Genomic DNA, 12555 nt, shown 5'->3' with positions numbered 1-12555 from the left:
AATTTTTTTCTTATATTTGTTTACATTTCTATATCAGCATTACCTGCTATTTTTCTTTGGTTCTTTCACAGATTCTGATATGCCTGATCACGACTTGGAACCCCCTCGATTTGCTCAGCTAGCTTTGGAGCGTGTCCTTCAGGACTGGAATGCATTGAAATCTATGATAATGTTTGGATCACAAGAAAGCAAGGATCCGTAAGTAGATGCAAGTTTCTGTTTTCATGCAATGTAGTTTGTGAAAAGAAAGAGCACCATTCTCTCTTTTTTTCATTTGTTTTAGGCTGAGTGCCAGCAGTCGGATAGCTCATCTACTGCCAGAAGAACAGGTATACCTTTCTCAACAAAGTGGCACTATCCGGTTGGACTGCTTCACTCACTGTCTCATTGTAAAGTGTACAGCTGACATCCTGGTAAGTATCTCTGAGTACTTTTGTTCATCACCATAAGAATAGGAGTAGAAATAGGCCATTTGGTCCATCTGTCCTGGCTGATTTATTATCCCTCTCAGTCTCATGCTCTTGCCTTCTCTCTGTAACCTTTGAAATAGTTATTAATCAACTTCTGCTTTAAATATACCCAAATGACTTGGTCTCAGCTGTCTGTAACGATGAACTCCATAGTTTCACCACCCTCTGGTTGAAGAAATTTTCCTACTGTTCTGAGTGAATGTCATTATATTCTGAGGCTATGCCTTCTAGTCCTGGATACCCGCACTATAGAAACATGCTCTCCACGTCCACTATCACATGACAAGTGATAGCTGGTTAATCTTTGAGCAGCACTGCAATAGCCTTCATTCAGGATTGGCTCAGTTAACTTTGCTACATTTTGTTTCGGAGTGAAAGTGCATATGGTGTCTTCAACTTTTACATATGGAGACATTACAGTTTTACCTTATTAAATTCTACTAAATGTCACCTTGTGGTAGATGGATATGTGTTCCTTTTCCTTCATGCTGCTTTCAAGTGTGTATCAAAATATCAACAGATTTAGTAAACTACTTTAACCTTTTTAAAAATATATATTTTGAAGCTTTTGGATACTCTACTTGGAACACTGGTGAAGGAGCTACAGAATAAGTATACTCCGGGGCGTCGAGAAGAAGCTATCTCTGTTACCATGAGATTTCTGCGCTCAGTAGCAAGAGTGTTTGTCATACTTAGTGTGGAAATGGCTTCATCAAAGAAAAAAAAGTAAGAAACTGTTTATATACTAAAAGAGTGTCAACCTTTTCATGTATAGTCAAATTTGAAGAAATTGTGAATTTTTTATTGCACTTGATTCTTCCAAACATTTTAGAACTTTGAGATCATTAAACTTGTATTTCAGAATTGGCATATAAAGATGTGAACTAAAATGGTCTATTTCACTTCACTTAACAGTATCATTTAGTAATAGCTTGATAATTTAAGCTAACAATTTTGAATAGATAAAATAAATATGTCCATTCTCTTTTGCAGAAACTTGTTCTTGTAGTTGTGATCATAGTGTTAGATTGCTGAGTAAAATCATGTAGACTTCTAGGAATTTAAGGACAATGTAGGAGTGTTGGGTTAATCCTGGTTGAATTATTCTTGAACCCAGGTTTACTGAAGAGTTTATGCTACCTAATCTTTGCAGTTTCTACAGATGTTTCCTATTTTTGTAGCAATTTCGTACCTCAACCAATTGGCAAGTGCAAGAGGGTATTCCAGGCACTTCTACCCTATGCCGTAGAGGAGCTCTGTAATGTGGCAGAATCCCTCATTGTTCCTGTCAGAATGGGAATTGCACGCCCAACAGCTCCTTTTACATTGGCAAGCACAAGTCTGGATGCTATGCAAGGTAGTGAAGAACTCTTCTCTGTAGAGCCACTTCCTCCAAGGCAATCCTCTGATCAATCCAGCAGGTAATTTTACATCTGTCATTTTGTTTAATTTTCAGCGAAGTGATTTTAGTCGTAGAATTGTTTTTGTAATTCAACATCTTTTGCAGCTCCAGCCAGTCACAGTCTTCATACATCATTCGAAATCCTCAACAGAGACGCATCAGTCAGTCACAACCTGTTCGAGGAAGGGATGAAGAGCAAGATGATATTGTCACGGCAGATGTTGAAGAGGTAATGTTACCGATTTTTTACTCGCTGAAACTGTTGGGTGTTGTAGATTGTGCCATATTTAAGTTTGCCGATGACAAAACTGTCATCGGCTGAATCTAAGGCCGTGACGAATCAGCATATAGGAGGGAGATTGAAATTCTGGCTGAGTGGTACCACAACAGCTTCTCATTTGCTGTTAGTAAGTCCAAGAAGCTGATAATTGACTTTAAGAAGAGGAAGTCGGAGGTCCATGAGCCAGTCTCACTGGGGAATCAAAAGTGGAGAGTTTCATCAACTTTAAATTCCTCAGTGTTATCATTTCAGAAGATCTGCTCTGGACTCAGCATTTACGTCCATTACAAAGTAAGCACAGCGGTACCTCTACTTTCTTAGAAGTTTGCGAATATTCGATACATCATCTAAAACTTTGACAAACTTCTATAGATATGTGGTGGAGAGCACATTGGTTGCATTACATCCGGTGTGAAAACACCAATACCCTTGAACAGAAATGCCTACAAAGAGTAGTTGGTACAGTTCAGTCTGCCACAGGGTAAAGCTGTTCCCACCATTGAGCCTATCTACACAGAGCACTGTTGCAGGAAAGCAGTATCCATCATCAAGGACCCCCACCATCCAGGCCATGCTCTCTTCTCACTACTGCCTTTAGGAAGAAGGTAGAGGAGCCTCAGGACTCACTACCAGGTTCAGGAACCGTTATTATCCTTCAACCATCAGGCTCTTGAACCAGAGGGTATTACTTCATTCATCCCATCACTGAACTGTTCCCACAACCTATGAACTCACTTTCAAGGTCTCTTCATCTTATGTTATTGATGTGTATCACATTTATTTGCATAGTTTGTTGTCTTTTGCACATTGGTTGGTTGTCCATCCTACTGTGTTTGGTCTTTCATTGCTTCTATTGCTTCTTGTATCTACTGTGAATGCCTGCAAGAAAATGAATCTTCGCATTGTATGTGGTGACATATATGTACTTTGATAATAAATTTACTTTGAATTTTGAACTTTGTAAATTTTATTTGTGTAGTTTAAGCTCGTTTGTTCAGATGTCTCACAAACACAAAACACGCAGTTTGAGTTTTTAAAAAAATTTAAAATCAAAACTGCAGATGCTAGAAGCATGAAATACAAATAAATCATTAAAAATAGTTGAGTTGGGCAACATCTGTACAGAGGAACCTAGTCCAGCAACAACTGTTTCTCTCACCGCAGACTTTCAAATTTGACCCTTTGTTATTTAAATTGTTTTTGTTCAATGTATTTAAACAAAGTATGTAATAATTGTCATATTCTTCAATAAAATATTCCTGGTGCAGCTCTATTTACACGCATTTCTTAGATTTGTAGAGCATATGTGGAATAAAATATTTTGTCATCACGGTTCAAGTTGTTCAAGTGATTTTTAACTCATTTGGAACTGAAAACAATCTGTTCAGTTGGTCATTCTAATGAGTTAGTATGTTCAAAGAATGCAGAGGGCAAGAAGTTAGGAATGTTAAGGTTATTTTTGCTGAGAATAGAGAAAATATTGCATTATTAAAAAAGTATTTAAATATTGCTTTCCAAATGTTTTCTGAAGTTTATTCTTGAAAGTACTGTATAATTAAAAAGGAAAAGATCTTAATGTGAAATGCAAACTGATAGGAAAGGAAGTGTTATAGAATTATTGAAATATCTTGCAAGACCCAGACACATTATGTAGATTATTTTTCCTTTAACTTATCTCTAATTGTTTTTGGAATTATTGTCAGTTTAAATTTTTAAATTGTAGCAGGCTACTAAATTTAGCCCTTTAGTTTCTGGCATTTGATGACTTTATTGACCATGAGCAATGGGATAGATATTTTTCATTTTTATTATCCTTCAGTTTAACATCTTGGAACTATTTAAAATACAACATGTTTGCTATTTTTAATAAAAATCATGTATACACTCAATATAGTTAAATTTTAATATTCAAGATAGCTTAATGTCATTTCTATTTCGCAAGGAGAATGAAATAATTGTTGCTCCAGATCTGATGCAGCACCAGCAAAAACCACAAAGATATAAGAACATATTAATTAAAACAATAAATATAAATATGTAAGATAGCTTGTATACATTGATTGTATGTCCATAAAGTGATGTTAGCCTGAATCAAGTGTCTGTACATAAGGTGAATGACAGGAATTGATAAAGTAGTGGTGGTAGGGGCTGTGGAGGGGTGGGTTACTGGGTGGAAGTGTTGATCAACCTTAATGCTTGGGGGATAGTAACTATTTTTGTTGTTGTCCTGGCAAGAGACCATGTAGCCTCCTCCCTGATGGGAGTGGGGCAAACCGTCAATGAGCAGGGTGGGTGGGGTCCTTCATAATGTTACTGGCACTTTTCTAGCATTTTTCTGTACATGTGTCCTTGATGGCAGGTAGGCTGATGCCAGTTATACGTTGGGCAGTTTAGACTACCCGTTGTAGTGCCTTCCTGTCTGCCACATTGCAGTTCCATACTATGCAGTGATGCAGAACATTAGGATGGTCTCTACTGTGTATCTGTGGAAGGTCGTAGATATTGATCGGCATAGTTTAGTTTTCTTCAGTTTCCCCAGAAAGTACAGGCATTGGTGAGCCTTCTTAATTGTGTTAAAATGTGTTCTGTGACCATGAAGGATTGTGTGGGATGTACGCTCCCAGGAGTTTGAAACTGTTCGCAGTTTCCACTGTAGTGCTGCTGATATAAAGAGGGGTGTGTGAGAGTTCTCATGCAATCAATAACCATCTTCTTTGTCTTGCTGACATTGAGGTTATTTGCCTGGCACCAGGCCACAAGCCTAGTTAGTAAAATATGCATCAATAAAGTTTACTAACCATGTGTATTTAGTAAATACACACATTTTAATTCTATATTCAAGAACATAAAGTCCATAGAAATCAAGTAATACTTGTACACTTTGCTATTAAGCACATAAAAGCTGAAGTGTACAAGCATGTGAATGATCAGAAATTCTTCCCAAGATTGACAATTATTCCTAATTTAGTTATTAATGCAGCTTAATTTTCAGCAGCTGATTGTTCAATTAGGCAAGTGTAATGGATGGTTTTGTATTGGCCAGCACTAAGCATCCTGACAGGTTCTTTGCTCTCCTTAGTATTGGCTATATTTAAACAAAAGAAGTCCCAGGCATTGACCATTTTGGGGGGTGTTAGAAACATATTTGCTTATAAATAATGGTGATGATTTCTACTCTATTAAGTGCACTTCAAAAAAAATTATTGTTAGATAATAATGTAATGATCAGAATGTCCATTATAACTGTGTTCAAGGTTGAAGTGGTTGAGGGCGTAGCTGGGGAAGATGATCATCATGATGAACATGAGGAACAGGGTGAAGAAAATACTGAGGCCGAGGGGCACCATGATGAACACGATGATGATGGTATGGTATATCATTTATGTTTAATAATACTTGTGTATATATTGTTTTAAAACTATAAGTACCTGAAGGCATTTGTAGTTATTTTGAGGAGTAACTAATAAGGGTTCCCAATACAGCATGGTGGCATCTGTTAGTCTCGCGAGACCATGGGTCTGCGCCTGGAAAGTCTTGCTTCAGTCTGTGTTAGAGCAGTCGCAATTCCTACTTAAAATAAAGTGGCATTGGTGTATTAGATATGATTTAACAGAGATTTTTTATTCTGCCTTTAATACCTTTTAATCATTTATTTGCCCTGTCAGCTTCAACTTTCCACTGCCATCTAAAAGGGAGTATTCGCTCATTCTTGTCCATACCATTTTCAGCCAGTTACCAATAATGGATTCTCAGCCCATACTTGTATACTGCCTCCTTCCAGAAGGATTTGTCCTTGTCAATCAGCAACATGGTTAGAGGAAATGTGATAGCTGACTCCATTGAATGCTGGTCAATAGCTTTACCTGACCATAATTTCTCATAATCATTTAATTGTCTCCAATTTATCAAGCCATCTAAAGTCTAGTACTGAATGTGCAGAAACTTCATACACCTAAGTGCAGGGAGGATTAAAACAATCACGTTTGCTCTTTTCACCATCACACTCTATTACTCTCACCCTTTACTTGTCTAAAACTTGACTGATTTGACACCAAAATAATTTCTGAGCTGAGTCTCCATGCTACCACTGAGGCGGCCCATTTCCAGTAACATGATGCATGCAAAATGTTAGAGGAACTGAGCAGATCAGACAGCATCTGGGGAAAAGAATCAACTCCAGGGATTTGGATCCAAGGACTCAATTTGGTTGAGAATGCTGTTGCTTGCTTTTATTGTTTGCATGATTTGTGCTTTTTCCCTTTCTTTGTGCATTGGGTGTTGGTCTTTATTTTTAATTGGGTTCTTTCAGGTTTCTTGCTTTGTGGCTGCCAGTAAGCAGACAAGTGTCAAGGTTTTATAATTTATACATTCTTATACAATCTATAAATGTAGTTTGAATCTTGAATCTTTGAAACAGTTGGTTTTGGGCCGAGACCCTTAATCATCCCCAAAATGTTGACAGTTTATTCATTTCCATAGATGCTGACTGACCTGCTGAGTTCGTCCAGCATTTTGTATGTGTTTATCTGGATTTTCAGTATATGCAGAATTTCTTGTTTAATTTCCAGCTTTAATATTGCCCTCCTTTGCTCTCCCTCATCTCATCTGACAAACTCATTTGTTTCTTTACTACTTAAATGTGACTCTTCCAGTGCATTTGTGCTTTGCAACTGTATTCCCTTATTCTACTTTGAGCCTTGCACTTTTCAAAAGATTTTTTTAAAAGATTAGCTCTATTTGTCGAATGTAAACTGAAACATACAATAAAATAGATCATAGGTGTCAAACCAATTCAGCGAGGATTGTGCTGAGTTCAGCCCGCAAGTGTTACCTTGCTTCTGGTACCAATATAGCATGCCTGCAACTTATTAACCCTTACTATATGTCTTTGGAATGTGGGAGGAATCTTAAGTCGTCAAGGGGAGGAGTACAACTCTTTACAGACAGCGGCAGGGATTATGTGATCGTAAGACACAGGAGCAGAATTAGGCCATTTGACCCATCAAGTCTGCTTTGCCATTCAATCATGACTGATCCTTTTTTCCCCTCCTCAGCCCCATTCCCCGGCCTTCTTCCCGTAACCTTTGTCTCCAATCAAAAACCTGTCAAGCCCTGCTTTGAATATACCCAACGACCTGGCCTCCACAGCTGCCTGTGGTAATAAACTCCAGAAATTCACCACCCGCTGGCTAAAGAAATTTTTCCACATCTCTGTTTTATGTGGACACCCTTCTATCTTGAGGCTGTGCCCTCTTGTCCCAGACTCCCCTTCCATGGGAAACTTCCTTTCCACATCTACTCTGCCTAGGCCTTTCAATATTCGAAAGATTTCAGTGAGATCCCTCCTCATCCTTCCAAATTCCAGCAAGTACAGACCCAGAGCCATCAAACATTCCTCGTATGATAACCCTTTCATTCCCAGAATCATCCTTGTGAACCTCCTCTGAACCCTCTCCAGTGCCAGCACATCTTTTCTAAGATGAGGCGCCCAAAACTGTTCATAATGCTCTAGGTGAGGCCTCACCATTGCCTTATAAAACCTCAGCATCACATCCCTGCTCTTGTATTCCAGACCTCTTGAAATGAATGCTAACATTGCATTTGCCTTCTGCACCACCAACTTAACCTGCAAGTTAACCTTTACGGTGTTCTGCACAAGGACTCCCAAGTCCCTTTGCATCTCAGATTTTTGTATTTCCTCCCCATTTAGAAAACAGTCCACACATTTATTTCTACTACCAAAGTGCATGACCATGCATTTTCCAACACTGTATTTCATTTGCCACTTTCTTGCCCATTCTCCTAATCTGTCTTAAGTCCTTCTGTATCCTACCTGTTCCTTCAACACCATCTGCCCTTCCACTAATCTTCATATCTGTAAACTTGGCAACAAAACCATCTTTTCCATCATCTAAGTCATTGATACACAGCATAAAAATAAGTGGTCCCGACACCGTCCTCTGAGGAGTACCCCTAGTCACTGGCAGCCAACCAGAAAGGGGTCCTTTTATTCCCACTTGCTACCTCCTACCAATCTCCTAATGCTCTAACCATGTTAGTAATTTTCCTGTAACACTATGGGCTCTTAACTTGGTAAGCAGCCTCATGTGTGGCACTTCGTCAGAGGCTTCTGGAAGTCCAAATGTACGACATCCACTGCATTCCCTTTTGTTTATCCTACATGTAATCTCCTCAAAGAATTACAACAGGTTTATCAGTCATGATTTTCCCTTAAGAAAACCATGCTCACTTTGTCCTTTCTTGTCCTGATTCACCAACTACTCCATAACCTCATCCTTAACAATTGATTCCATCATCTCCCCAACCACTGAGGTCAGGCTAACTGGTCTATAACTTCCCTTCTGCTTCCTCCTTTCTTGAAGAGTGGAGTGACATTTGCAATTTTCCAGTCCTCTGGTACCATGCCAGAGTCCAATGATTTTTGAAAGATCATTAATGTCTCCACAATCTCTACTGCTACCTCTTTCAGACCCTGGGGTGCAGTTCATCTGGTCCAGGTGACTTATGTACCCTTAGGTCTTTAAGCTTTTTGAGTGTCTGCTCCCTTGTAATGATAACTGTACTCACTTCTCTTCCCTCACACCCTTCAACATTTGGCACAGTGCTGGAGTCTTCCACAAAGATGACTGAATCAAAATGCTTATCTAGTTTACCTTTCATCTCTTGTCCCCAGTTATTTCTCCAGCCTCGTTTTCTAGCAGTCCTACATCCACTCTCATATCTTTTATTTTTTACATACTTGAAAAAGCTTCTACTATCCACTTAGATATTGTTTGCTAGACTGGTTTCATATTTCATCTTTTCCCTCTTAATGGTTCTTTTAGTTGCTCTCTAGAGTTTTAGAAGCTTCCGAATCCTGTCTTCCCACTGATGAGAGGGTGTTGTCTATCCAGCACCATTCTCATTTTTCCCAGAATCTCACGTCATTGCTGCTCTGCTGTCATCCTTGCCAGCATCTCCTTCTAATTTACTTTGGCCAACTCCTTTTACATACCACTGTAATTTCCTGCACTGAAATACTGCTATGTCAGACTTTATTTTCTCCTATCAAATTTCCAGTTGAACTCAATCATATTGTGATCACTGCCTCCTAAGGGTTCTTTTACCGTACCGAACCCTAGTCAATGATTGCTGGCATATGAAGTGATTGTGCAGACAGTTACACTTAAATTGTTCGTACATTGTTTCTGAATTTGCTTGTTTAATTAAACTAGACTGTAGTTTCAAATTGCTTGACTTCGTATACTCTCTCCATACCTTTCTACCTCTGTGGTCTGGTACTTACACCTTTATTCACTTCAGTTGTTTTTCGCTTGCACTGCACCCTCTTAAAGCCGCCTATGCCTTCAGAGCCAAAATTTCTGGAATTCCAGACCAAAACCATTTCACTTTTGGGGGGGAAGAAACAAGACTGCAAAGAAATGCCTTTATCAAAACTGAGTTGCAAATTAGCCCTGCCCTGAAGATCTAATGCGTATTAAAATGCTTTTTAAAAAAAGCAGAAACAAATCTTTGTAACGGCTCTCATTCAAGACCTACCTTTTCGATTGCTTTAACACTTTATTTGGCTGTGTCAAGTCTTTCATCTTTTTCTGCTGCATTGATGGTACAATAAAAGTGCTTGTGATGGGCCTTATTTGTGTCATGTTTCATTCATGCCTCTGTCTTCATTGAAGTTTTGTTTGATTTATTTAGGGAGTGATATGGAGCTTGATCTGTTAGCAGCAGCAGAGACTGAAAGTGATAGTGAGAGTAACCATAGCAATCAGGATAATGCCAGTGGGCGCAGAAGTGTTGTCACTGCAGCTACAGCGGGGTCCGAAGCAGGTGAGTTAATGATTGTTACTCCGGAAAGTATAGAAAGCACAACAAAATAAGAACACAACAAAGAAACAAAAATAAAGCACAATAAATATAAATGCAATCCTATAAAACACAGTGGTTAAGTAACTGTTTTATATGTACGTAATGTGATGTTAGGTAATGTGTATGTTGAGTTGGTGGGGGGTGATGGGTCAATGAATAGAGGTGTTGATCAGCCTGACAGTTTGAGGGAAGTAATAAGTAGGCTAAAGGGAAGTGATGCCATTTGGTATTTATGTGTTTACCGCATTTACAGTTGCAAGAAAAAGTTTGTGAACCCTTTGCAGTTACCTGGTTTTCTGCGTTAATTACTCATAAAATGTAGTGTGATCTTCATCTAAGTCACAGTAATGGGCAGATAAAATCTGCCTAAACTAATAACACAAACAATTGTACGACTACTTGTCAATACTGAGTAGTCCACTTAAGCAATCACAGTTTGGGTTCAAATATGAATGTGAACATCTGGGGTAATGCCTTCTACAAAAGCTGTTTGGAGTCAGAGGTTCCAGTCAATGAGATGATATTGTAGGTGTGGGTTCTAGAGGTGACCTGCCTATAAAAAAAAAGACACACGAACTTGGGTTATTGTCAGTATGCCTTGATCAAAACAGCTTTCAGAGGACCTTAGAAGAAGAATTGTAGAGATACATGAAGCTGGAAAAGACTACAAAAGCATTTCTAAAGACCTGACTGTTCACCAGTCCACAGTAAGAGAACTTGTCCAGGAAATGGAGGAGATTCAGTACTGTTGCTACCCTCCCAAGCAGTGCGCATCCTGCTAAGATCACACTAATGCTGAAGGAGGTGAAAAAGAACCCAAGGGTAACAGCAAAAGATGTGCAGAAATCTCTAGAACCTGCTAAGGTCTGTTCATGTGTCCACTACATAGTAAAAAAACACTGAACATGAATGGTGTTCATGGAAGGACACCCTGGAGGAAACCAGTGCTCTCAGAGAAACCATTGCTGTGCATCTTAAGTTTGTAAATTACCACCTCTGATACCTCCACGACACTTCTGGGACAATGTTCTGTGGAGAGATGAGACAAGTGCATACCTGATGTTTGGAGGTAAAAGGGCACTGTGAACCAACACCAACTGTGAAGCATGGTGGAAGGAGCATCATGGTTTGGGGCCCCTGTGCTGCCTCAGCGCCTGGACAGCTTGCAATCATTGAGGGAACAATGAATTCAAAATTTTGTCAAGATATTTTATAGAAGAATGTCAGGGTAGCAGTCCGTTGGCTGAAGCTTAATAGAAGTTGGATAATGCAACAAGACAATGATCTGAAACACAAGAGTAAATCAACAACAGAATGGTTTAAAAAGAAGAAAATTTGTGTTTTTGGAATGGTCAAGTCAGAGTCCAGATCTTATCCCAATTGAGATGCTGTGGCATGACCTGAAGAGGGTATATTCCAGAAATATTAATGAACTGAAACAATTTTGGATGGAGGAGTGATCTAAAGTTCCTCCTTGCCTTCGTGCAACTCTGATCAGCACCTACAGGAAACTTCTGGTGGAGGTTATGCTGCTAAAGGACGTTCTACCAGTTATTTAAATACAAGGGTTCACACACTTTTTCCAGCCTGGACTGTGAGTAATTAAATGATAAGTTCAATAAAGGCATGAAAAGTACAATTGTTTGTTCTTAGTTTAGGCAGATTGTGTTTGTCTATGAAGATCAGACCACATTTTGAGTAACTAATGCAGAAAACCAGGTAATTGTAAAGAGTTCACAAACTTTTTCTTTTTTTTATATAGGAAATGTGTTTCAACTTCAATGGGTGGCTTATTGGTTATATTCAGGTAGCTCTGTGGCAATCACTTGTGCAAAACAAAATATAATCTGCAAATGTATCTCCAGAAACTCTGAAGTGTAGTTTTCTTCAGTCTTTGCAGTTAACAGTAATTTCTAAATCATTACTTCAGACTTGAAAGTACTTTTTTGTATAAATGTTATAAATTAGCTTTGCAGTTTAATTACAACAGTCCAATTAATTTGAACACTTGCCTCTTCCGATCTGAGTAACCATAAATGTTGACTACCAGGTGCCAGCAGCGTTCCAGCATTTTTCTCGGAAGATGATTCTCAATCCAATGACTCCAGTGATTCTGACAGCAGCAGCAGTCAGAGTGATGATGAGGAACAGGATACATTTTTACAAGATGAGCCTTTGGAGAGAACCACCAGCAGCTCTCATGCAAACAGTGCAGCTCAGGCACCACGTTCCATGCAGTGGGCAGTGCGCAGCACTCAGAACCAACGGTCTAACAGTACAGCTCCATCTAGTAATAGCACTCCTGCAGGTAAGTTCTAATGGACAGGCATTTATAAAATTAAGCAAGGCAGTAAAATACGAAGTTCTGAATTACTCCAGACTCTAAAACTAGCAAATGAAACTTAGGAATTAAACCAATTTTAAGATGTAACTTAATTGATCTTTTAAATCCATTTCAAACTTATAACTGGAAACTGTTTTAGCGTAACCTGTTCTAATTATTTAAATCATGTATG

The 12555-nt window shown here is 38.8% G+C and overlaps 1 protein-coding gene across 5 annotated transcripts in view; it reads left to right on the top strand.

Annotated features, from left to right (window-relative positions):
* ubr5 (ubiquitin protein ligase E3 component n-recognin 5) overlaps nucleotides 1-12555 on the top strand; it is a 198213-nt gene that overhangs the window by 135580 nt on the left and 50078 nt on the right. For all 5 annotated transcript variants that reach the window (XM_063055485.1, XM_063055476.1, XM_063055469.1 and 2 more), the window contains 8 exons: nucleotides 72-198; nucleotides 284-413; nucleotides 1036-1196; nucleotides 1652-1891; nucleotides 1978-2101; nucleotides 5407-5518; nucleotides 9869-10000; nucleotides 12090-12347. In XM_063055485.1, coding sequence (XP_062911555.1) covers nucleotides 72-198; nucleotides 284-413; nucleotides 1036-1196; nucleotides 1652-1891; nucleotides 1978-2101; nucleotides 5407-5518; nucleotides 9869-10000; nucleotides 12090-12347 — 1284 coding nt within the window. The remainder of the gene's footprint in view (nucleotides 1-71; nucleotides 199-283; nucleotides 414-1035; nucleotides 1197-1651; nucleotides 1892-1977; nucleotides 2102-5406; nucleotides 5519-9868; nucleotides 10001-12089; nucleotides 12348-12555) is intronic.

The sequence above is a fragment of the Mobula hypostoma genome, chromosome 1 (genome assembly GCF_963921235.1).
Source record: "Mobula hypostoma chromosome 1, sMobHyp1.1, whole genome shotgun sequence".
Lineage (NCBI taxonomy): Eukaryota > Metazoa > Chordata > Chondrichthyes > Myliobatiformes > Myliobatidae > Mobula > Mobula hypostoma.
Note: the sequence above shows the minus strand (reverse complement) of the source record. Positions and strands in the feature narration are given on the sequence as shown.